The sequence below is a fragment of the Myotis brandtii genome, unplaced genomic scaffold (genome assembly GCF_000412655.1).
Source record: "Myotis brandtii unplaced genomic scaffold, ASM41265v1 scaffold663, whole genome shotgun sequence".
Lineage (NCBI taxonomy): Eukaryota > Metazoa > Chordata > Mammalia > Chiroptera > Vespertilionidae > Myotis > Myotis brandtii.
Window position 1 is genome coordinate 980,827 of NW_005370572.1, and position 27,044 is coordinate 1,007,870.

The 27,044-nt window shown below is 41.0% G+C and overlaps 1 protein-coding gene across 1 annotated transcript in view; it reads left to right on the top strand.

Annotated features, from left to right (window-relative positions):
- LOC102239358 (cyclin-Y-like protein 1) overlaps positions 1-27,044 on the top strand; it is a 38,406-nt gene that overhangs the window by 2,690 nt on the left and 8,672 nt on the right. The window contains exons 3-8 of the mRNA XM_014528941.1: positions 11,697-11,759; positions 13,075-13,109; positions 20,135-20,232; positions 23,377-23,412; positions 26,098-26,149; positions 27,000-27,044. Coding sequence (XP_014384427.1) covers positions 11,697-11,759; positions 13,075-13,109; positions 20,135-20,232; positions 23,377-23,412; positions 26,098-26,149; positions 27,000-27,044 — 329 coding nt within the window. The remainder of the gene's footprint in view (positions 1-11,696; positions 11,760-13,074; positions 13,110-20,134; positions 20,233-23,376; positions 23,413-26,097; positions 26,150-26,999) is intronic.

The window sequence follows — 27,044 nt, forward strand, 5'->3', positions numbered from 1 at the left end:
CTGACAGCGGGGGGGGGGGGGCAGGGGCCCCTGGGTTTGCCCTTTTGGGGGGGGGGGGGGGGTGGTTAGGGGGACTGTTGAGTGAAGGCAGTGACAGCAGCGCGAGTAGAGGTTCCTCATGGGGAACAAACTCACCTGCTGCTTGAAGCCCAAGGCCAGCCGCAGGCGGGGCCGGGAATCTGAGTCGGTGCATCCGGCCCCTGAGTCTTGTGACCATGACCGTGAGGCGGGCCGAGCTGATGGGGATTTTGAGTTCTTGGATTTCGTCTTCACCAAAGGCGTCCCTGTGCTGCGCCTCAGTGACCTGCAATTGCCCGAAGGTAAGGAGGTGGCAGGTGTTCAATGTTCTCAGTCACACCTCTGGGCTCTGCTGACCCCAGGATCCCTAGTCGGGCACCAACACCTCAGGCTCCTTCTTGCCTGGGGCAGCTTTCTAAGACCTGGCTCTTCCTGGCATTCCCACCCCTTATTTTTTCGCATCATGTCTGGCCAGTTTCTTTCCCTGTACAGTACCCCAGTGTTCCCAGTGTTCTTTCCTCCATCCTCATTCAGCCTGAGACACTCCAGTTGGCCCTTCCTGTTCATGGCTGTGTTTAGTGTCTTGTGGGACTCCATGAAGACTTTTGGGTATATTCTCTCCTTTTTCTCAATGAAAACTTTAATACCCCAACTGCAGAGTTTCCATCCCATCTCCCTATCCCTACCTAGCCTATGGATCTTAGTGAAGGAAACAGGTAGGGCCCAGTGAAACCCTTGTTTCTTCCTGTTAAGTTAGTTGATAGCTGCAAAGATTTTATGGTTTGTTATGTAAACTCAAAATTGATAACCGACACGGAACCTCTATGGTGTTCTTAAGTAGGCTGTTTTCAGTTGCCTGGATAGAAGCTGTTTATTCCTTCCAACTATAATTTGAACAAAGAAGGAAATGGTGGGAGAAGGAACTCAGAATTTCTGAATGATGTGAAACGTTACCGCCAGTCCTACAGAGAATAGTTGCTTGTTTGATTTTTACACAAAGATGGGCCCAGGGAGTCTGATTACTTTAATATCTCCACTTAGACACAAACACGTCTTCAGTCTTACTTCCGTGACTTAACAGACTTCCCTGTCATATTGCTTGTTCTAAGGAGGAGTGAGTGGTTCAGTTCACAAGAGTGTTGGTCAAAAGTTTCAAAAGAGAACCCTGAACATTTAAACTTGAATTGGTGACATAAAGTCTTGGGAGGTAAGATTCCAAATGGCGCACGAGAATGTTTGTCGGTTTGTCTCCATGGCTCCCTGTCCATCCTCTCCCCTCCTGCAGTAGATTCCTGTTTAACTGCAGGAATGTTGAGGTGGAAGTTCTAAAGACCAGGTGCCTGAAGCCTGGGGAGAGTGGGGGACAGGAGTGGAGAAGAGGGAGAAGAGAGGAAATACTGAATAACAATGTAACTAATGAAGACTGTTTTTTGTGTTTTGTTGTTGTTGTTTTTAAGTAGAAAATGTACATTTACAAAGATGTTAAAGCCCCTTTGGCCCATTTTATTTTTAATTTAAATGGCAGAGATTATTTCATTGTTTCATAGAGAAAACACATTATAGCTTTTATTCTATTTAAACTCTAGTTGAGCTTTTAATTTCTTTAAAAGTTAGAATAATTAAGCCTGGGGATTCACCTGGATGGTGGACATGGCTTTGTAACTGAAAAGTACTCCTTGTTCAGAATATTCAAATAGTGTCAAAAAATGAACAAATTATGTGAATTAATTGTACCTTTAAACACAATGCAAGCGAGGACCTGTGGAAACTTCTGTTCACTCTGGTGCTGTAAGGTGTGCCTCTCCCTGAGTGATTTTACAAACCAGTTAGATGGGTAGTGTTGGAGGGAGACCAAAATAGGACCTTTATATACTTTAAAGATATACAACTGATTCCCATGCATCACTCATTTGGTCCTTCTAACTGCAAACAAGGCCCTTGTATACTCTCCCTCTATTGCTGACAAAGAAACGGAGACTTAGAGATGTGAACGGATGTGTAACCAGCTGCTGAACAGGAGAGGCTGACATGCAGGTGATAGATGTGCCAAGTTCAATTTGGTGATGCATACAGCGCTCCTTAGAATGCAGCCTATGTGTTATAAACTCTCCACAAAGTGAGTCTATTTAACTTGCTCCAGTCTTGATTATTTCCATTTGAAATTATTGTATACAACTCAGAAGCAACAATTACCTCTCCATCCCATGTGTATAATTCATTACCAGGGATAAGAATAAAAGTAGAAGTCAACAACAGTATCAAATTACCAGGTTATTGAGCTGATATATTTTATAGAGTTTATTCTGAGGGGCTCCCATTGAAGGGACAGTGCTCTGGATATTTGCCAGAGGGATTTTGCCAGAAGCTGGTAGGAGGGCAGGTCAAGTAACAAAGATTAAGCATAAGCCTACAAGAAGTCATGATAAATCAGAAAAGTTGAAAAAATGGAGTTCATAAGTATATAACTTACTTTTTTATGTTTAACATGATAGTTTGAGTTTCATTTCAATTCGTTTTTAACTTTGGGGGGCATTCACTAAAGTGATATGAGAAATCTCAAATTCATCATTTGCCCATTAGTAAGTTTCCATAGAAACATGGTGAGAATACCAAATATAAAGTACAAGCACATTGAAAGTTTGCTTGTAATGTCTTTATTTCAGACAATTTTACATCGGTTTCTCTGGAAACTAAGAAATACCTTCTTGGATGTAAAACATTCTGGCTTTTCTACAATGGAGAATTGAATTATTTGGTTACTTACACACAATCACATTTGAATGATGCTCTGCCTTGTTCTTCTGAAACAGATGAACCTGATTTCTTTACGTCATTCCAAAGCGATATTTTTAAGAACCCTGACACAGATTTCAGATAGACTTAACAGAATTTTTCTAGTACCTTGCCTTTATCTAACAGTGTATCCGACCTAACCGATGGTAATATCAGTAACACAAAAAAAGGCCCTAGAGTCCTGTGATCAATTTAATCATTACTCCTCAACTGTTCATGCAGCCTTTTATGTTCTGACCTATGAGCTCTGCTAATTTGCTGCTAAATGTGCTCTCTCTCAATGACGCCTTTCTCCCTCTCCCCTGAGGAGTGAGTGGGCAGTGAATTGGCAACATGATGAGGAAAAACCTCTGCACAACAGAACTTTTCCAGTAATTACTTTAACCCTCTTTTTTGTGGGGGTGAATATTAATAAGCATTTGATGTAAAAGGTTGGAAAATAATATTTTGGTGTTTATTCTTCCTGAGTCTTTTGTATGCATATAAACATAACAGTCTATTTTAGAAAAATGAGGGCACTCTTTATGTGCTGCTGTGTCACTCAGAGTTATAAAGAGAATAAGGACATCAAGCTCCTGGACCTGTGCCTGACCCCTGGGGAGCATCCAGGATGTTTCCATGCAGCTGCGTGAGCTCCCCTGCAGGCCTTCTAATAACTGATCCTGTACCTTCAAATGGTTGGAGCACCATTCAGTTACCCACTGTTATGAGGGGCCATCTTTCACCGTGAAGCCAGACACAATCCCATTGTAATGCTTTATTCTGGGGATACAGATTAAAATAGATGCATTGTATTTACCTCTAGAATTCAGATGGTATACTTCCTTATAACTTCATTAGGATGTCATTTGTAGTTAAGGTATTTTAAAGTTAAATGTATACACACACACACACACACACACACACACACACACACACACACTAGAGGCCCGGTGCACAAAAATTTGTGCACTGGGGGGGGGCTGCACCCTGTCACACACAGAGCAGGGCCGATCAGGGGTTTGGGGAGCTCCCCCCTGTCAAACACAGAGCCGCAGGGCAATCAGGGGATTGGGGAGCTCCCCCCTATCAGGCACAGAGCAGGGCAGATCAGGGGGTTGGGGTGCCTTCCCCTGTCACGAACAGAGTAGGGCGGATAGGGAGGTTGTGGCCCCGCCCCCTGTCACACACAGAGCCGCAGGGCGATCAGGGGGTTTGGGCGCTGCCCCCTGTCACGCTGATCCCGGTGCCGGGAGCCTCGCTGCTCCGCTGATCCCGGTGCTGGGAGGCATATTTCCCTTTTACTATATAGGATAGAGGCCTGGTGCATGGGTGGGGGCTGGCTGGTTTGCCCTGAAGGGTGTCCTGGATCAGGGTGGGGGTCCCCACTGGGGTGCCTGGCCAGTCTGGGTGAGGGGCTGAGGGCCATTTTCTGGCTGGCCAAGCCCCCCAGTGACAGAAGCTCCCAGCCTCTCCTTTTTTTTTCTTTCTTTTTTTAATTTTTTTTATTCTGGGATTTATTTACCTTATATAATTGAAAGTTTGTAGCCTTGAGTGTAGCTCAGAGCTGGCCAGGGCAGGTGGGAAGCTTGGCTTTCTCCATCACCAGGGGCAACCCAAGCCACCTTCTCACTCCAGCTCTGTGGCCACAGCTGGCTGAAAGCAGGTATCTGGGGTTTATTTATCTTCTATAATTGAAACTTTGTTGCCTTCAGTGGAGCTCAGAGCTGCCGCGGCAGGCGGGAAGCTTGGCTTCCTCCATTACTGGAGCAACCAAGCCTCCTGCTTGCTCCAGCTCCGTGGCTGCCAGCCGCCATCTTAGTTGGGTTAATTTGCATATAGTTGCTCTGATTGGCTGGTGAGTGTGGCTTAAGGTGTAGCAAAGGTATGGTCAATTTGCATGTTTGTCTTTTATTGTGTAGATATATAGTATTGATTTTTTACAGAGAGGAAGGGAGGGATAGAGAATTAGAAACATCAATGAGAGAGAAACATTGATCAGCTGCCTCCTGCACATCGCCTACTGGGGATGTGCCTGCAACCAAGTTACATGCCCTTGACCAGAATCGAACCTGGGACCTTTCAGTCTGCAGGCCGATGCTCTATCAACTGACCCAAACCAGTTAGGGTGAAAGTTAAATGTTCTTATCCCAAATTAAAGTCACCATTGGTTTTTCACTGGACATAGCACTTCTCTTTTAGTGTTTTCGTGGGTTTTGTGTCTTTAATTCCGAATAACTGCTACTCCAAGATCAGAAAGCAGTGCAGATTAGATGACAAATCAAAAGATTGCATTAGATAAAACCTTAGAAGGTATAAGAAAATTGGGAGAAACTTAATTGGTTTGGGTACACTGAAATAGTAGATATTTATTGGGCACCATTCCAGATGCAGGACAAACAATGAAATTCAAGACAAAGTCCTCCCACCCCCAACTTAGGTTTTAACATTCTAGAAGATCCTAGGGGCAGACAACACATGAACAATCAAGAAAGTCAGGGTGGTTAAAGACAGCTGCTCTCTTTCAGTGACACTGAGCACTTCTAAAGGTGAGAGAGACCCAGTGAACATGTGGGGGCAGAGGCTTCCATGCAGAGTTCCTCAGGTGGGAATACAGAGTGCAGGCAGTAAGAGCAAACACGGGGTGGCTGCAGCAGACTGAGAGGGATGCCGGGAAGAGGGCAATGGTGCATTAAGACCTTGTATGCCCAGTGGGCCTTGCCAAAAGTACAGTGGGGCCTTGACTTACGAGTTTAATTCATTCCATGATGGAGCTCGTAACTCAAATTACTCGTATGTCAAATCATGAAAGTGAACGAATGAGACACGTGATTCTGGGGTGAGGTTGTGGCGTTCACTGTGACGTTCGGTGCGCCACCTAGCAGTGGGGTATCTGAAGCTGGCTCGTAACCCGAATTTTAGCTCGCAACTCAAAGCAAAAAATCGGCCGAGAGACGGCTCGTATCTCGAAAAACTCGTTAGTCGGGACACTCGTAAGTCAAGGCCCCACTGTATGCATTTTTCTCAAATTGTAATGATTTCCCTGCGTATAAACCCATTGGAGGATCACATGTAGGGAAATGATGCTAATTCTATAAAGAGAGCGAGAAGAACAGGAAGAGAGAGATAAAGATGGAGATGGAGAGAGAGAGAGAGAGAGAGAGAGAGAGGAGCTACTGAGAGAAGGGTAGAAGGAAGCAGGGAGTTCAGGTAGGAGGCTGGCATAGTAATTCACCTGGAGCCAACAGTAACTTGAACAGAAACAAAAACAAAAAGGGCCTAAAAGTAGGCTGACTTAAAGAAATTAGGTAAATCTAAATGAAGTAGCAAATATGAAGAAGTCACAGAAAAAGAAATGCAGATTGTCTTTGAAAGTGTTTTACACACAAGAGAAATGCAAATAAATCTTATCCCAATAGGAGAGAAATACTTTGGGAGAAGATCCATAAACTTGGCACTTAAGGTTTTGGTAAGGCTGCAAAGAAACAGTTCCCTTCATATTTTGCTGAAGGAAATACAAAATGGCTCCACCCCCTGAAGGGATGTTGGCATAAATCGCACAGCAATGCAGATGGCATTAATCCCGAAATCCTACATTGCGGAATTTATGCTGAAGACTTACACCACAAAATGAAACCACATATTCACAAAGTTTATGTTGCATTATTTTCAAAAGGACAATAACTTACTTCCAGTAAGAGACTGCTTAAGTAAAGTGGGGGACGCAGGACCCACTGTGTGCCCTTTGGTGAGACAGCCAGCTCAAGGCCTTGGGTAGGAGTCACCCAACAGGGTGGGAAGTGTGGACTCAGAGAGATAAAATCAGTGTATATTGTAATAGGTGGACTCCTAACTTTGTGTTATGGGCCACAACATAATACAATGTATAGTAAATACAATGCATAGTGTAGGGCAGTGGTCGGCAAACTGCGGCTCTTTGGCCCCTTGAGTGTGGCTCTTCCACAAAATACCACGTGAAATTTCGTGGCCCATGCACAGAAGTTGGTTTTCGGCCTGGGTGAGTCTATTTTGAAGAAACGGCGTTAGAAGAAGTGGGGGTACGTTCGCTGAGGTCCACCCCTCAGATTGAGGACGTTTTTAGCAAAGGCCAGCTTAGGAGTACCCTAATTAAGTTAATAACAATGTAACTACCTATATAGTTTAAGTTTAAAAAATTTGGCTCTCAAAAGAAATTTCAATCGTTGTACTGTTGATATTTGGCTCTGTTGACTAATGAGTTTGCCGACCACTGGTGTAGGGGATAGAGCAGTTCAGTAAATGCAGGAGGCCTTAAGTAAGGTGCCCAGCAGTGGGCCCAGCAACTGCTGCCATTTCTATTTTATTAGTATAAATGGAAATCATTGTCTTTCTGAAAAATGCTGCTTAAAACCATTCTATAAAAAAACCATTCTGCAAAAACCATTCGCAGTATTTAGTAAAGAGTACAAGTTATATATAAAATTATTTTAGGCCATAAACAGAAAATATTTTATGGAAGCATCATACAAATTGACAACCTTAGGGCCCTAGTGGGCACAATACATGCAAATGACAGGCAACTCACTGATGTGGAAATATCACTGTTAACTGTGGTCACACTGTGCACTCAAGGAAATGCTACTTCGATTTGGTGAGGTTCCTGACTCACATAGCCATGATTTTTAGTAAGTATTGGAAGCTGGGTAGAAGCTAAAACTGATATGCTTGGTGGCATTATCCACTAATATGCCCTCAGCTGTTTTAGAAAGCCACTTAGTTTTATAAATTAAGCCATAAAAACAATCTAACCTTTTGGTCTAGTCATTTTATTTTAAAGAGCCTTTCTAAGGAGATTTAAAAGGTTGTTATAACACTCTATATATGTGATGAATTTTTAGAACTATGTAAGTACTTAACCCCCAGCAGAGGTTGGCTATGTGAAGTATAGCCAACACTTTATAGGCGATTATGTATCCATTAAACAGCAAATATGCTGCAAGTTGAAAAAAACCTATATTAAAATAGATTTAAATCTTTTAAAGAAAAGTACTGACTTAAAATAGATTTAAATCTTTTGAAGAGAAGTACTGACTTTATAACCAGAGTTCACAGAGTGAAAATCAAGGTACTCCTTGATTCAGGAATTAAGGGATCTTCTCAGCACTTGTCTCGGTTCTGCTCTCCTGTTGATTTCTCCTGAGAAGGCTTCCTCCTCGTGCTGGCAAAGGGGAGTCCGAAGCTCCAGACTCTCTAAGGATCCTGGAGTTCAGCTCTGCCTTTCTCTTCCGGTTTTTGGGAGGTCCCAGGCAGCTGTGATTGGCTGGCCAGCCCTGAGGCACCTGCCTGCCCTGGAACCCAGGTGTAGGGAAGGGGAAGTTTCAGCTGTTTGTTTCTTTGTTTGTTACTTGAGCTAATTTTGATTTTTTTCTGCATGTTGTCATTTCTTTTATTCCAGCATTCTTGATTTTTGTATGTAGAGCTATAGCAACACCTGTTCCTTTGGGGCATGCCTGTGTGTGTGGTGTGTGTGTTGTGTATGTGTGTGTGTGTGTGTAAGCCTTCTTCTTTGTTTCAAGTACATATTTTCATGGGCTTCCCATTGAAAATGTTATTAAAACTTTAAAACTTTATTGGCATTGATACAATAATATGGCTGCTTCTGCAAATATTTGCTCTTATATTTTTTTATTCAAATGCAATGTATTTACTTTCTTTTTGGTAGGAAGTAGTCTTGAATTCTGTCAGAAGCCTGAGGTTAGAGGCTGCTGTGATAGTCTCAGCCTCTCACTTTGTACACAACTGAATTCATTTATTTTCCAAGTAGTTAACATTGTCTTATTTTTCAAATTTGTGGGAAAAAACCTTTAAAATAATTTTGTGGGTTTTTTTACATTAAAATGTTGAATAGAATAGTTTCTACAAAAGCAATTTAATAAACTGAAATTCAGTGAAGGAACATTTTTAAAGAACAAGGCAATTGGTGCAGTTATTTAAATTTCTAGTGTTGGCATTAGTATCAAAATGGATGGCTCAGATGCCTGTGAAACCAGGATGTCCCAAATTATGTTTGTGCAAGATGTTAACTGTATTACTTGGAGGGGGAAAAGGGTTCTAGGTATAAATTTGTGAAATGATGTGTTAGACATTATTCATTACTAGACTGATTAGTTCTTAACACGTCAGTGTGCATTTTGATCTCTAAGAATCAGGAATATCATTTACTTTTATATGACTTCCAAATACCCTTTTAACAAATAGAACCATTATTATGCAATTTGGGAAATATTGCCATAACCATCACTCTCTCAGGATCTTGGTCCACTTTCTCACAAGATTGGTTAAGTGGTTTCAGATGATCATTACTAAGGAATATCATAGGGTTTTTTTTTAAAGTAATGACTTTATTATTCCACGTAGTGGCAAGCTTTGTGTTATTAAAATTCAGATATCTATTTGGTATACTTGCCTAAATAGAAGATTATCTCACCTTGGTGCAAGGTGGACTGCAGGCACACCTACCCTTACATAGTTACAGCAAATTGCATTTTTACAAGCAGCCCTAGATCAAGTCCAGAAAGTATTCTTATTGGAGCCCCCAAATTAAATGTATGACCTGGAAGGAAGAAGTGAGACTTTAACTTTGGAAATCGAGGGCAGAATTTAAAAATCACTTTGATGAAAGTATAAAAAGTCACTGTCATGACAGTGTTCCTGTAGACTAGACATTACTCTCTCAGGATCTTGATCCACTTTCTTAGAAGATTGGTTAAGTGGTTTCAGATGATCATTACTAAAGAATATCATAGGGTTTTTTTAAAGTAATCACTTTATTATATCACAAAGTGACAAACTTTGTGTTATTTAAATTTAGATATCTATTTGGCATACTTTCCTAAATAGAAGATTATCCCACCTTGGTGCAAGGTGGACTGCAGGCACACCTACCTTTACATAGTTACAACAAATTTCATTTTTACAAGCAGCCCTATGATCAAGTCCAGAAAGTATTCTTATTGAAGCCTTCAAATTAATTGTGTGGCCTGGGAGGAAGAAGTGGAACTTTAACTTTGGAAATTGAAGGCAGAATTTAAAAATCACTTTGATGAAAGTATAAAAAGTCATTGTCATGACAGTGTTCCTGTAGACTAGAGCCTTGAGCTATTATACTGTCCTTTTAAATGTGCCACGATATGGAGCCCTAAGCAAGCCACAGCTAAGAAAATAAGTTCATGTTTTGAATGGAGTTAGAATTAGCCTAATGAGTAAAGAACATTTGCCAAAAACAGCTCACGTGATTTGGGCATATTTGATATATTAGCTGGTATCTGACACTAATTGGCCACAGTGTAAGTTGCTTCTTGAAACTGTTTCTGGAATGTGCTGGTAATCTACATATATAAAAGGCTAATATGCTAAATGTTTTTCCCTCCATCTGGGTAATGACATCACGTAGCAATGCCAGGCTTCCTCTCCCTAGCAATGACTAGCCTCCTTGCAATTTCTTCAGCCCAGGAACACAACTTGCTTTATAGCCAGGTGGAAACACTTCACACTGTAACTAAATGTCTGTGAAGCATTTTCCTGTGCCTCATCTCATTTAATCCTCACAGAAGTCCTGGAGAAGGTAGATAGGAGACTCAGTGGGAATTCTATTTTCTTTTCATTAGCCAGAAAATGGAGATTTAGAAAGCTTAAAAACTTGATCTGACTGAAAAGAAATAAGAAATGGTGGACCTTGGAAATGCCTTCAGGTTTTCTCATGGCCCAGAATATAGTCAAACACTGCTGCAGTTAAATATTTTACCATTTGTTCTCCCTGTGTGATCTACAATAATAATCTGCTTTGTGTGGGTATTTACTGCTGTGTTGCTGACAATTACCTGAAAGAGAAGTTGGGGTGCTTCACTGGGCTGGAACAAGTTTAGCTAAATCAGAAAGCAGGTCTAACTAAGCAAGTTTATTCTATATGTAAAAGGCTAAGTTGACTCATGCATGTGCTAGTCATATAAAGCTCTCTCTGGTGCCAATTGCACATGTGTGTTTTGATCTGTCATTGTCGATCATGAATTTGATTGACACTTCTATTATAGAGAAAGGGAGAATAGCAATATTAAAATATTTCTTCTAATTAATTTCCTTTCAGTGTGCACCAATTCATACACCGGGCCTCTAGTATCAGCATAAATGAGAGTGACTCTGTTTCTAATTGACAAGTAGACGTGGGGAAGCATGTACACGATTCATAGACTACTTAGGTGCAAGTTAAAAAAAAGTCTTAGGCATAGCTTGTATTTATTCCACATGCATAGAAAGATTCTACAATTTTAAATTTTCCCAGTAGAATTTTTATATTGTTGCTGTGAGAAATGGCTCATCTGTCCGAATTCAAATGACGGACCCGGAGACAGAAGTATGGCGAAAATGAGACATTTAATAATTTGGCCTCCAGAGTTGGTGTCCTTTGTCGTAGGCACACCTGATATGGGGAGCATAGGCTATTTATTTAATCCCTCCTCCAGATCCTCATTGGCTGAGTACTATGGGGTCACCTGTTTCCTCATAGGTCACCTAGGTCTTGCTGTCTCCCATTGGGCCTTTTACAATATTGGGCTGAAGCCTTTCTAGCTTCCTGCACCTCCCCTGTTTAGCTGAAGCAGATGCCTCAGGGGTTTCCATCATGATGCTGGCCCAGGTGCACAGTTCTTTGTTCCTCTTCCCTCCTCCCGACTTTCTGTTTGACCTGGGAAATTCAGTAAATCCCATCAAAAGCCGACCACGTGGAGGATCCCAGAGGTCCATTTCCTACATCGCCTTCACTAAAAGTGGCTTGTTACCGTTACTTAAAATCTCTTCCCAACACTGTTATAAGTAGTATAAATTGGTGTGTAGCTATTTTTAAATGATGTATTTTTGTATTTGGGCTTTAGGTTTAATCCCTTCTGACCATCCAAGTGCGTGCACAATTTTCCTGAAGAAATCTCAAGTGGACGGTAAGTCAAGATCGGATTTAAATGACAGTTAGGTTTTTATTTGAATAATTAAAAGGATCAGTTGTTTATAAATGAGGGTTGAATTTGTAGTACTCAAACAAAGGATGCTATTTCACATTAGAATTTGAAGCTATTCAAACTCTCTTGCCCTATGTAATGCTGCCAGTGTACATCAGAGGAACAGAGCCCAATGGGGTTCCCTAGAAGCTTAGCAGGAGCAAGTGCAACTATGTCCATTTCCTGTGTCCTGTTTGTTTTAGGATAAGAACCAGAACTGTAGGACTTTAATGCTTCTGCTTGCCTGCTTATTTCCTTAATGTTATGTTCAATCGAGTTTACTTGCTTAAAAAGGCACAAGGATCGAGTCTTTCAGTTGATTGTGACAGCAGAAGTACAGGCAGGGAAGGGTCCATTTTATTTGAATCCATGCAGCTCAATACAAAGTGGGGGTTTTAACATGCGTTTTCATGGCATGTGTGCATGACTGTCTGGAGCTGATCATTTTGCTTAGGATTGCTGCATTTCTCAGTTTCTTCCAGAGCCAGGGGCTGCTCACCTGTAGAGAGAGGGTGAGAGAGTAAAGGAAGTGCTATCCCTCTCCTCAGTCCTAAGGAATGTGTGCCTATGATGCCCCTCCCACGTTAAAGGAGGCAGAGTGGGAAACAGAGTTCAGCCCAAGACCCTCTTTGGAGCTTTTCTTTTTCTTTAGATCTTTATTAGAGCAAAACTATTTTGTTTTTGTACACTTGTTTAGTTAGGTTAGCTGCACTCACTTTAAAATTTAAAATGGATAGTTTACTTTACAATTGAGTAGAGATGCATTTAATTTCTTAGTAAGATATTCTAGGTGGTTACCTAAGTGGTTCAGGATGCTTGCAGGTGCCTGGCCAGAAACTGGTTCTTAGAGCCCTCAACTGTTAGATCCTGGTGGTTCAAGTACAGAGGGTATCCACGTAGAATTGGAAACTACGACTGAGTAGTGGCTCAGAGGCACAACAGATAAGCTTTTTTATCAGCTAAGTTTCTCCCCTGGCCTAATTTAGTTTGCTCTTTTCTTCTGGACATGGAGAGACTTTTATTTGTACTAAAACAGAATATCCATTAGGTCAAAAAGGCAAATCTTAGTTTTAAGATTTTGCTTAGGGGACTCCTCTTACCAGGTGCTTTAAATTATAAATTTGGTTGGAAGTTATAAAAGAAATGGAATAAAATTTGTTCTTATTTTGTATGTTGGTAATCTTTCAGGCAATCAGTAACTTCTGTTTTTCTGTGGCATTGGTATCAGTACTGATTGGTTAATTTTGTTTATTCTTAGTGCAAGAAAAGAGGAAGAACAGCTATTCCTACCATGTAAGTAAATGGTTTAAAAGTTAGTAAGAAATTAGTAATTTGAATTAAAAATTGTCTGCCACGATTTTTAACAATATATAATGGAACCAATATCATTAGCATGGTAGATTTTCTAAATCACTTCTGTTATCTTCATGATCAAACTTCCATATTTAGGAAAGTTTTTGGCTTTAGTAATGTTCATTTTTAGGGCTTCTGAACTTTAAGTTAAATGTCAATAACATGGTTGTGGTATAAATATCTGCCTTAATTTTTGCCTTAACTTTTAATCTTGATTTTTAACAAAATGATCAACAATATAAAGCTAAGTCAATTTTTAGGTTTATATCTTAGCTTATTGTCATGGCAAATGAAAGCTTATGTTTCTTCCTCCAGTGTGGCCTTTTTCCCCTCCCTCTGTCCTCAAAACATGTATCATAGTTTTTATTAAATCAGAATCAATGTCTACATTATTATGACTTTGTAAATATTTTTAATGCTGAGTCATATAGTTCTTTGGCTGTGCCTCTTTCTTGTGCCTTCATTCTTTTGCTCAACAAATGTATATGCACTTTGAATGATTATGCCAGTGTTTATTAACATACAGTTCAGTTTCAAAATTTGAAAGAATCTGCAGAAATGAATAATATTTCTTGTCAGTGCCTATTTTCAAACTGATGACTGGTCTGGTCCAGGCACTGCTGATAAAACAAAGCAATAAAATTATACATGTCAAGAATTAATTATTTTATTCTGTATTTGTGTGCCCTCAATTTGTGGACTGTTGCCGGTTTCGTGCTGTAAACTTTATCTTTTATGTCTCGCCATAAAAAAAATCTAGTAGGACTTTAGGATAAGTTTTCTTTGTTCAAAGCTTAGTCTGGCTTCGCCCATTATTTCAAATCAGTTAAACCTGAAAAGGAGTGAAACTTAAGTGAGTTATCAGCTGTTCAAATGTGTATACTTTTTTGGGACCCCCAATATTACTGAGATTTGAGCACCGCGACACTTCTCCAGGATAATCCAAACCCCTATTCCTCATCAACATAATCTCACGGAGTCAAATGCAGCAGGTAGGCTGGTCTCTCTGATTTTAGAAATAACTGTTTATACCTAACAATCTAGTAACTTGATAGAGAAAGATGACTATTGGGACAAAAATTCTATATTTATGCTACATTAACATAATACCTAGTAAGTTTTCATTTTTTTGTGTGCGGAATTAATTTTTTTAGTGTATTCACTTCTTTTCTAGCAGCTATTTTTTTCCAAAAATGCTGTGACATTTGTCAGAGGCCTGTCAAAAATATTTTCCATGTACTGAACACATTTGTTCCACTTCTTGGAAGCCTTTTGTTATCCTCCTCCAGTATAGACCTGTTCTCCAAAGGCCTGCTCTGTGCCTGCTTTTAGGCATATTTCTTTAAAGTCATCTGGGATCTCACATACTGTTCTCTTGTGTTGGATCCCTGATTTCTTAGATCAGCAATTTTCAACCTTTTGTGTCTCATGGCACACATACACTGATTACAATTCTTAGGCATATCAAAAATATTTTTTGTTGCTCTAACAAAAAAGTAGGTGTCATATTTATTCATTCACTCTGAACGTCTGTGCGCCTGCCCAAATATAGTCAGGTAGTGCATGTTTTAATTGGAGCATTTAACCCATTTACGTTTAATGTTATTATTGATACGAACTTGTTTGTCATCATATTTATTTTGAATGTTTGTGTTTCTTCTTGCCTTTCTGTTTCTTCTTTTTACAGTAGTCCCTTTAGCATTTCTTGCATTGCTGGCTGGATGGTAATAAATTCTCTTAGCCCACTTTTGTCTGTGAAGCTCCTGATTCCACCTTTAATTTTGAATGATAGCCTTGCTGGATATGGTATTCTTGGATTCAGTCCCTTGCTTTGCATCACTTTGTATATTTCATTCCATTCCCTTCTGGCCTGGTGTGTTTCTATTGAGAAATCAGTTGATATTTTAATGGGAGATCCCTTGTAGGTAACTTTCTGTCTCTCTCTGGCAGACTTTAAAATTCTTACTTTGTTGTTGATGTTTGTCAATTTAATTATGATGTGTCTTGGTGTTGGTCTTTTTGGATTCATCTTGTTTGGGACTCTGTGTGCTTCTTGGACTTGCATGGTTTTTTTTTCTTGCCAATAGCAGGGAAGTTTTCTGTCATTTTTTCAAACAGGTTTTCTATTCCTTGCTCCACTTTCTCTCCTTCTGGTACCCCTATTATGCAGATGTTGTTTCGTTTTGTGTTGTCCCAAAGCTCCCTTAGGCCCTGTTTTCTAATTCGCTGATGTGGTCCTCAGCCTCTTCTAGTCTACTATTTAAGTCTTCCAATAGCTGTTCTTTATTGCAGCTATGTCATTCTTCATTTTCTCTTGGTTCCTTTTCATGTTGGTGAAATTCTCATTCAGCTCCTTATAATTCTCATTGAGTTGTGTGTATTTGTCATCCAGCCATTTGAGAATCCTTATAATCATTACTCTGAATTCTTTCTCTGGCATGTTACTTGCCTCTATTTCATTTAATTCCCTTTCTGGTGATTTTTCTTTCCTTTGTGGATTGTTTTTTTGTCTCCCCATGTTTTGCTGTAATGTTTTGTTTCTGTGTTCTAGATCCAACTGCTTTGCTACCTAGGTTCTTTAGAGGGTGATGATACTGGTGTGATGTCTCAGGTCTCCTGGCATTGGTAATGTAGCAGAGCTCCCTATTTGAGCTATTTGGGTTCTCTTGATGTAGTTGGATCTTGAATGTTAGTGTCTTATTCGAGGATGAAGTCTTGTCATGGGTTGGCAGTGTAACTCACCACCGGCTTCATTGTGCAAGCTGTTTTGGATGTGATCATGGATCTGGCTCTTGTGTAAAAGGCTGTCTGAGGTATCACTGGTGTGTGCTCACTGTGGATTCCCAGAGTCCATTGGCCTGGGAGGAAGGTGTCTCATGGCCTGAGGATCAGGTACTGTGACTTTGGCCAGTGTGGGTGACTCTTGCTGGATTAGCATCACTCTGCAACTCACTACGAGGGGCCCAGAGCCCGTGACAGTGGAGGGCAGATATCTCGTAGTCTGTGGTTTAGGCAGTGGTATTCTGACCAAAGTGATTTCCCTCTCTGAATCACGAGGGAGTTCAGGATCCAGCAGCTGGGGATGTGGGAATCTCAAGGACTGTGGCTAAAACAATATGACTTTGTCCATGGAGGCAAGTCCTCAGTAACTCACCAAGCTGTTCAGAGGTAGGTAGCCAGGAGGGGGATGTCGTGGATCCTACTGAGGGAGCCGTGCACCCTTGATTAGAGAGGCACATGCCCACAGGGCAACACACAGGGGCCCAGGAGCCATCTGTAAGGGGTGTGTAATGGGGCCCACACACTGGATTGGATCAATTGTGGTGTGCCACCGGTCACGTGGAGAGAGAAGTCCCAGTTTCTGCTTTGGGGGATGTGCGCCCTTGGTTAGATATGCATGCCCAATGGCTGCTTACAGAGCTGCCCAGGAGCCATCTGCTGGGGCAGTAGCCTCAGGGGGCCTTTGTGCTGGAGCAGTGCTACCATGGGGACTGAATGCTTACAGCCGGAGTTGTGCCTTGAAGCGGCTCAGAGAAGCACCCAAGGGCAGCCTGCTGGAGCCCTTGGTTGGATACGAGTGCTCCTAGTGGCAGCTCACAGAGGCACCCGGGAGTCACCTGCTGGGGCAGTGGCCTCAGGGTACCTGTGTGCTGAAACTATGCGACGGCGATGTCTGTGGGTAAGCAGCTGGGAAGGGGGAAGTCCAAATTTCTACAGCCAGGGCCGTGCGCCCTTATTTGGATATGAACACACCTATCCGGAGCTCAAGGAGGCACCCATGAGCCGCCTATAGGGGCAGCAGGTTCTGAAGGACTGCGTGCTGGAAAGGCGCAACTGCAGTGTCCAGAGGTCAGCAGCCGGGGAGGGGGATATCCCAATGTTTGCTGCCTTGTGCCATTAGTTGAAATCGCACGTGCCCAGCAGGGGCTCACAGAGGCACCCAGGAGCCGTCTGTTGGGGTGTTGGGGCTCAGGAGGCCTGCACTCTGGAAAGGTGCAATCGTGGTGTCCAGAGGTTGGCAGCTGTGGAATGGGAAGACTCAGTTTTTGCTGCTTGAGCCTTGTACCCTTGGTTGGGTTCGCCTGCACCCAGCGGCGGCTCACAGAAGCACCCAGGAGCTGTTTGCTGGGGCAGCACACTCACGCACCCAGGGGGGCCCTGGCGCTGAAGCCACACAACCGAAGTGTCTGGGGGCAGGCAGCCAGGAGTGGGGGAACTCCGAATTTCTACTGCCGGGGCTATGTGCCCTTGTTTGGATATGAGTGCGCCCAGTGGATGCTCACAGAGGCACCCAAGATCCCCCTTTGCGGCCTTGGGCTTAGGAGGCCTGCACTCTGGACAAGCATGACTGTGCTGTCCAGAGGTTGATAGCTGTGGAGTGGGAAGACTCAGTTTTTGCTGCTGGGTTCTTGAGCCCTTGGTTGTATTCGCATGCACCCAGTGGCGGCTCACATAGGTACCCCGGGGCCGTTTGCCAGTGTGGTGCACTCAGAGAGGTGCTTGCGCTGAAGCCACATGACTGAGGTGTCTGTGGGCAGGCAACCAGGAGTGGCGGAAGTCCATATTTCTACTGCCAGGGCCTTGTGTCCTTGGTTGGATTCGTGCACGCCCAGTGGTGGCTCACTGAGGCACCCGTGGTCTGTTTGCCAGGGCGGCGCACTCACACACTCAGAGGGGTCCTGGAGCTGAAGCCACGTGACCAAGGTGTATGTGGGCAGGTATCCAGGAAGGGGGAATTTAGAATTTCTACTGCCAGGGCAGTGTTTCCTTGTTTGTATAAGTGTATACCCAGTGGGGGCTCACAGCAGCAACCAAGAGTGGCCTGTGAATCGGTGGGCTCAGGAGGCCCACACACTGGAAAAGCGCGATTGTGGGTATGGAGGTCTGTAGCTGGGGAGGGGGGAGGTCGCACTTACTGCTGCGGGAGCCGTGCACCCTTGGAGGTGGAGGTCTTAGGGTCTGCAGGTCTCCGGGTGGGGCAGCAGGATTTTGGCTGGAGTGGCTGCACACCAGTGTGTGGCGTGGTACACTGCTTGTAAATCTGTTTCCTGTGTTGTATGTCTTCCTCTGTCTTTTTATACTCCCTTGTTTCACTGGCACACTTTTTCCTGGGAAAGGATACATGGGCAGAAATTGTTTAGAGATCTAGCCTCTCTGAAATGCCTCCTATTTAATAAAGCAGAGAATTCTAGGTTGAAATTAATTTTTGCAGTTGTAAAGATATTTCTACTATTTTCTCATTACAGTGTTGCTCTTAAACCTGTATGATACATTGTGTATTACCAATTTTAGTAATTTGCCCCACCCTTTCTTCTCTGGATACATTTAGAAGCTTCTCTATTCCTAGGATTCTGAAAGTTTTTGGTATGTTTTGGTATGCACCTTTTCTCTTATGTCCTGTCATTTTTTTTATAGCATTTCATTCTTTTACCAATGTAATGTTTTGCCTGTGTAGGGTGGAGTTATTTTTTTATTTGTATATTTTTAATCCTAACCTTAAGATATTTTTTTCAGAGAGAGTAGCAGGGTGGAAGGGTAGAGGGGGAGAGAAAGAGAAACATCAATGTGAGAGAGACACATCAACTGGCTGCCTCCCAAACGCGCCCTGACCAGGAGTAGGGACTGAACCCACAACCCAGGTACTTGCCCTTGACTAGGAATCAAACCCACTTCCTTTTGATATGAAGGCCAACACTCTGACCACAGAACCAAGCATGCCAGGGCAATATTTATTATTTTACGCTTTTATGTGCTTCTGAATTTTACCACTCACATTAATTTTTTCTTTTTATGCCATAGTTTTATTTTACACTAGAGGTCCGGTGCACATCTCTGTGACACCACTGCAGGCAAATTCTAATCTAATTTGTATCAGTAGTAGGATTTACCTTCCAGTTGCTATGGATTTTAGATAATTGGTCAAACACTTGTCGCACTCTAATTTGCCCCAGATTCTGTGCTCAGCAATTGGAGGTAGAAGAGGAGGGGAAGTCCTGCCTTCACTAGAGAAGCTCACTTGTTATGAGGGGGATGCCCTGGAAGCAGTTGATACCGTGTAGCAAGTAGTAACTCAGGTGTGTGAGTGCAGAGAAAGGGAGCATTGTTTCGTGTGGCTGCTGGCAGAGGTGTCCTGGAGGTAGATGGGAAGCGGGGTTAACCTTGCTGGGAAAAGGAGGAAGCAAAAGGCCTGATAGTCAGAGAGAGCATCTGAGTGAGGCAGGGTCCCGATAAGTGTCATGTAGCTCAGGGAATAGAAATCTTAATATCATGGGAAGCATTCTCTGAGGTTCTCTTTGGAGGAATGTAATGATAGTCTTATTTCAACATGAAGGGAGAGTTAAATTCTCAGAGGTGTTTGATCTGTTTTTGGATGTGAGAGAATCTTAAAACAATACTTTTTAATTCTCAAGGTAAGGAAACTGAGGCCCAGAGAGACCTCTGGTCCCCTAACTTGTGAGCCGCAGGCCAGCCCCAGCACACACACACCTCTGCCTCAGATACATGTGTTTTGTCACACTGCCTCCTGAACTAACATTTGTTATTGGCTTTCATGTAAATGCTCTTGCTTCAATATTATAGAAGGCAGTATGTCTTAATGTAGAAAATAAATAGTAGAAGTAGAAATCTCGGCAGTTTTCATTTCTTAAGGAAAAAAAAAACACTGAAATCTTACTTTAAATGTTTTACATTGTTATAAAGGGAATTTATCATAGGTGTTTGCCAAGTTGGATTATAGGTAGTATGTCAAGGGCAGCATTTTATGACCCCTTCCTCAATTCTCATCGTTGGAAGTGAGAGCATGTAATGGGTTTACTGTAGAGCTGCACATGGTATTGCACTGAAGCAGTTCATAGAGTATGAGAACAATTGTAATGCTTAATTGTTTGACATTTTAACCAAGGAAAAACACACTTTTGTAGGTTTAACTTACTGTGATATTTTCTTCTATTCCCCTTCCCATTCAGGTGTCTCCTGGTCACCTTAGGGAAAAGTACAGCTCGTGTGCTACAGTATTTGTAGACAGCACTATTTCTCAGTCTGATTTGAAAATCACCTTGCAGTGGTGAGTACAAATAGGGGACAGACCCCTTATCCTGATCATATGTACTTTCATTTGCTTGTCCTTTTCAGTGCTCAGGTTAAAAAACTGGTGTCAATTATATATTGATTTCCACTTCCATTTTAATCTTAGAGTGGATGGGAGAAGGGAAACCCACTTAACAATTAAAAAATCCCTACTGGCACCAGAGTGTATCTGCAATTACAGTTCATTGGATTGTGTCAGATTTCCCCCATCATACTTTCTTTTTTCCTGCACTATTTCTATATTGAAATGCACTCTCCTTCCAGGAAAAATGCATCAAAGCAGTCTAAAGGAACAATTTTTCAAGATAATTTCTTTTAGGGTTAAATTTGTTTAACTGAGGTTTTAATTTTATAGATGTATTAAATTTAGTTACATATGTGTATAGTTATATAAATACATATTCAAGACATTATATCGATCCATATATAACAAAATCAAAGCAGAAAATCATGAGGGAGGTGAAGTTTTGGAAACATAGTCACAGGTTTACGCTTAGGCAAACATAACAGTGTCATGATGATGAAAACTATTCATTAAATTCTGTGAGTTCATAGTCCACAATTGGAGATGCACTTTAAAAACACCCTAATATGAAACTTTCAAGCTTACTTAAGAGCAAAATAAAACCAAACTAGGATGTAGAGCTTCCTGAATCCCGTTGGCGCTGTCCAAGGATCATTATTGGTGTCTCCCCAGAATGAGAGGGTTGACTTTCCAGAACACAGTTTGGGAAATTCTACCTGAAAATATTAAAATCCTCATTCCTGATTTTATTTTTCAGTCCTAAAACATAATTTATTTATAAACTTAATTTTGTTTATATTGTATCAGCTTTTTTGGCTAATTAAATTCTCAGTAACTTCTACTTTAATTATAACAGCCAGTTCACAATCATAATAATGTAAGTTTCTTCTCTCATAACAACAGTTGAGATCAAATTGAGTTTCAGCAAAACTGGAGCCCGTCTCTCTCTAAAGTCCTGAGCTTTGGCACCTATCTCACAATCACTGAGTCTTTTTCTTCAGTCTGGCCACTAAATCCGGGAGTAAAAAACAAGTCCTTTCTCGCCGCATTCCATAGCTTCTTTTGAGTTCAGAAGAGTCTGATGTTACAGTATATAATTCAAAACTAGTTTTGAAAATTAACCTTGCTCAGACAAGTGGGTGTTATGCTTTTTTCCTCTAAATTTGCCTAATTTTTGAAGACCAGTAAGTTTTCATTTGTTCTCATCAGGTTTTGAAAATGATCATTCAGTACATTTACTATTGGTAAAGTAAAGGTTCCTGAGAATATTAATAGAGCTAATTGGGCCTTAGGAATGGATTTGAAAAAATGTTTAGTGCATTGTTCTCAGTGGGATGGGTGAGCCTTATTAGAATCAAGTATGCAACTTTTATCTAAATGTGTCTCTAAACACATGCATTCCATTTCTCTTCCCCCCAAACATTCTCTCACTCTCACAAGCCTTCTGATAAGCTGAGGAAGGATGGAAGGCATCTTTACGTGGAGAAAAGCATCCAGGATGATTTTGATTTTAACCCTAATTCATGTGTTCTCAAACTTTGATGCACTTTGCAATCACCTGAGTAGCTTTCAAAACAACCCCAGGTCATACCCAGTGCCAGATGAATCAGGTCAACTCACATGGGAGAAGGCAGTTTGTCAAACTCCTCTGAGGACCCCAATGCACAGCCAAGCCTGGGAACCACACTGCCTGGTAGAGTGTAGAAGGAGAACGGCTTCTCACTCTTGGTGGGACCTTGAGCAAGTCAGTTTTAAGCCTTGGTTACCTTCTCTGTAAAATTGAATTGTTGAATTAAATATCACCACAAGTTCACTGTCTCTTTTCAGCTTCTATAACTTCAAATTCTGTAATTTTAAAATCAATTTGAAGATGAAACTGTTTGAAGCACTATACAAGTACCCATCTTTGATGCTAACAAGGCTACAGGCCTTTTTAGAAGTGCTATTTTTCTATAACTGCCGGAGTGTTTACGCATCTAGAAGAGTTCAGGAATCTGGAGAAGAGGCTGCGAGTAAATTAAATAAACTAGACATGAAATATAAATTTGGGAGGCATTTTTCGGGGGAGCCAGGGAAGGCTTAGCTTTAGTAGCTGAGTTCTCTGAGTCTCTGGACCCCTATTAACATACTTTGCCCTATAGCAAAGCATATATACATATCAAAGGTAAGGTTTGGTAAACAGTAGATTATCAGGTTGGGGAAACTGCCTTTAGCTGTTCCAGCAGCAGGTAATAACATGCAGATTTTTAGTCCTGGGGAAAGAGCCCATCAACCTTTTGAGGACTTCTCGCATTTATTATGACCCTGCTGGAATTAGCCTCCAGCATATAATCTATTTATAAAATTCAGATTTTCTCCCCTCAGTTATTTGGAGCTTCATATTAGACACTGAGGGCAAAGAGGAAAAGCATGGAACTTAATCTACAGCACTCCTTTGTTTCATGTTACACAGCATCTGGGAATAATTTAGGGATATAGTAACTTACATGGTATCTGAGGACTTACATCTGCTCATTAAAATTATATTTAAAGTAATTTGGAAATGTTACTAATATTACACTGTGTATTACTTGTGGCATTGCTAGCACCGCTAATTGTAGAATTGTTAGAACTATTAATTTTGTGGGTTCTATAATTTGCTATTAAATTTTCTAACAATTATGTAAAAGTGACCTTGAATGATTCTGTTTGGTAGAGAGCATTCTATTTACCTTTATGGAAATGACAGACGATGGGTGGGCAGGTGGAAAACTACTATATGGCTTAAATTGAAGCATGTGCACAAATAGATCTAACTTGTATGGATGAAAGGTTCTATGAGTAGAAAGAAATGACAGGGGAAGTGTGTAATATCTTATATATTATAATAATCACCAGAAACATGTCATCTTACTGAATATGCCCTAGCATTTTGGTTTTCTAATTTTGCTAAAAGATAAAGAAACAGAACAAGGTGAAGAGTGCCCATGCGATACTGTCCTGAATGAGGATCTCATGGACACTGGCAGGTGGGAAGGTCTTCTCCCACCACAACCCTTTTAAAACATGTCTTCAGCCAAGACATAAAGTCAATTGTTACTTTTTTTTTCTCCACAGCCTGGCACTAGCAATATATTATCACATAAAGAACAGGTAAGTTTAAAACCTGTCTTGTTATTCTAGCTAATAAACTTACAAGATATGAAGTTAGTGTTAGGTTTTAACTATAAACATTGTTGGAGTAGGCTATAGTGCTTTTATTACATTATTAAAGGCCCAATGCACGAAATTCGTGCAAGGGGCTTGGCCCTCGCAACCCTGGCTTGCCTGGGTCCTCACAGGAGCCCCAGAAGGTCGTTCTGTCATCTGGTCTAATTAGCATATTATGCTTTTATTATTATAGATTGAAGTGAATCACTTGTTTTTGTCTTAAGAGTCTTAATGCTTAAGTTATTGAGGATCCTAAAGGATATTTGTTTATGTGGGCTATATTGATATTTACTGTATTAGAAATTAAAATTGAGACTTTAAAAATAAACCCCCTGTATGTTGAAACATGGTTTTTACAGCATTGTTGAACTTTTGAGCAGGATACTGCTTTGCTGTGCAGATTGCCTTGTGCGTTGCAGAGTGTTTACAGCTTCCCCGGCCTGTCCTCACTAGATGCCAGTAGCACCCTCTTCCCAGGCCTCATTGTGACAACAAAAAGTCTCCTCCATGATGGAATGCTTCCTGGGGGACTAAATTGCCCCTGATAGGGAGCCATAGCATTAACATGATTCTTTATAAAAGAGAATCATTTTCCATAACAAATAGGCCAAGTGGAAATTGTGTCATTTATTTTCATTTTGCAAATCTCTTTATGTCTGGTGTAACAGAAGACAGCTGATTCTCATGTCCACCCTGTCTTCACACCTTTGTGATTATTTCAGTCATCTCAATAATTTGTTTTGAATAAACAATTGAAGACCCAGCCTCATGTAGCTTTATGGGCATATTTTTAAAGCCTTCAGAAAATTGTGTATATTTTTTGATACTGTACTAAAAGTCCACAAGAGCAAGTTTCTTAAATTAGTTACATGAACTTGTAATAAGCTCTCTTTTAAATTCGTACCCATTCATATATCTTGTATGCTGAATGAATCTTTTTACTTGTAAGTAATTTTGTAATATTATGCATTCGTCATTTGGAAAGTATTGGTCCACATTTATCAAAACTCACTTTTGTTAGTTAGCGTCATTATCACCACCACTATTCCCAGAAAACCATTAAGTATTGAAAATGTGTCAAGCTCACAAAAAAGGTACAAGTTTTCTCCATTCTTGATTTCCAGCTTGATAGCTGGAATTGTGCAATGGACAAGAAATGTATAAGTTATTTTCCTTGAAGTGACAGGCTCACTTTTCAGCTTTGAGATTATGACACTTGTACTATGAACTAAAGATGTTATTCTATGAAAACAGTAGCTCATTCAGCTCACAACTAAGTTAAAGTCCAAGTGCTTTTCCTTAACACACCCACATTTCAGTATGCATACTTCCCCTTACTCAGAATATAAAAAGAAGGATCAATTTTTAATAGCATTATTCATTGTTAATTCTTTATCAAAGATGTGCTTAAGTAGATTTGTTTTCAACAACAAGTGGCAGTGAAGAGTAGAATGACTACTAGCACAGGGCGGGACCTTTGCCTTGATTCTTGCTCAGAGACCAGTTTTACTGACTTTTGCTTTTACACAGTCATTGCAAATGTCAGTGTAAATGCAGGCAGTGCCTTAATATTTCTATACAAACAGTTTTGGTCTCATGGGTCTCCTGAAAATGGTCTAGTGCAGTGGTCGGCAAACTGCGGCTCGCGAGCCACACGCGGCTCTTTGGCCCCTTGAGTGTGGCTCTTCCACAAAATACCGACTTCTGTGCATGGGCCACGAAGTTTCAATAGCACTATATGTGCACGCCCGCACATGGTATTTTGTGGGAGAGCCACACTCAAGGGGCCAAAGAGCCGCATGTGCCTCACAAGCCACAGTTTGCAGACCACTGCTCTAGTGGAACCACTGAAGCCTGCAAAACACACTTGGAGAAACACTGTGTAAATGAGCAGAGTGTATTAGTGTGGAAAATTAAACTTTAAAAAAAAAGAAGCAGCCTGGTTTCCCTGGCACAGTTGGTTGGAGCATCGTCCTGTACACGACAAAGTGGCAGGTTCAATTCCAAGTCAGGGCAGCACGTACCAGGTTGTGGGTTCAATTCTCTCAGGCCACGTACGTAGGTTTCTGGTTCGATCACCAGTCCAGCATTTGCAGGAAGCAGCCAATCGATTCCTCTCTCTCTTCCTCTCTCTACAATCAATATACTGTTCACTTTTAAAATAAAAAGGCAAGATTTTAACTCAGACTATTTTAAAGAGACCAGAAAAAATACAGAATAAGAATATAATATAGGAAAGTGATAAGAGAAAACAAACAGTGAAAAAAACAGGAATCTCATATTCACATGAATGCTTGCCCACCACTACTGCTTTATAAAATGTTCCTGTGTCTGCCAATGTGAGCTTAGAGGACTAGCCACCGATTTGATTGCCTAGCATTGCCTAGTAGGAAGGGTTAATGTTTATAAAGGCAACTCTGGCTGGTCATTGTAGAAAAGATTTCACAGAACTTGATGTGCTGAGTAAAAAGAGGTCAGAAAATTCCTACAGGATCTAAGAGAAGAATTTGTAGAAGGACTTTCTTTGTTGAAGGTTAAGTTCCCTCCACCCCTCTCTACTCCCAGCAGATGTGTTGCTAACACAACAATTCTTGGATTAGTTTTTAAAATCATGTCCTTATTTTCTAGAGATGCAAATAGATCCAAGGACATTTTTGATGAGAGGATCCATCCTTTCACAGTAAGTGCCAGTTGTATTGATGTTGTCTTTTTCTCTCAGACAGTTGTCTTTATTCCTGCTGCTTTGCTTTGAAATTAATCACTAGTAGAAAATTACTCCCTCCAGCTTGGAGTCAACATTATCTTCCTGTAAGTTTTCTTCCCCACCCATGTTGTATCTAATAATTTAACAAAAGGAATGTTGTATAAGAAATATGTCAGCAAGACCTGAGTTTCAGCTTCCTATACTAGTAATTAGTGAGCTAAAGTGAGTCAACATACCCCAAAAAACAAAAAATGTATCTTTAAAAAAGATAATTGCATAATTTTTAGCATCATGCAATACGAATGTTTATAAATAAACAGATATGTGAAAGATCTCTATGAATAAAATTAAAAAACTATTTAAATTAATTAGAACTACAGAAACATTTTTAGCTCACTTCCTCAGACATGCTCTATAGCACGGTGTGGCTGTGACCCTGCACAGCACAGCACAGCCTTAGAGCCCGATGGTTACAGGAAACCGAAAGCACATTTTTAGAGTTGATTGCAGAGAAGTATGACATGGCGACCAGCAAGTCTTTTGAGCCTAAAAATAGTTTGCATTTAGACTGAATCCTGTTGGGGGAAGGTGGAAAGGAATATACAGTTTCTGAGGTTGTGCCTGTGTTTATCTTTAGTGAGTGTTGGTATTCAATCACTATTGTTTTTTAAGGTCCCATTGTTTATATTTAAAAGACTAAGAGACATGTCACCCAATCAAAATTATTTTAAGGGGCACGTGGGCACAAGTGGCAGACTGCTGCCATAAAAGTACTTAAGCATTTTTCTTCAGTGGATACTTACATTGCATTTTTTTCTCTTTTCAGCAGGACATGGTTCAGGAGGAACACTTTACCACGGTTCAGGAGGAA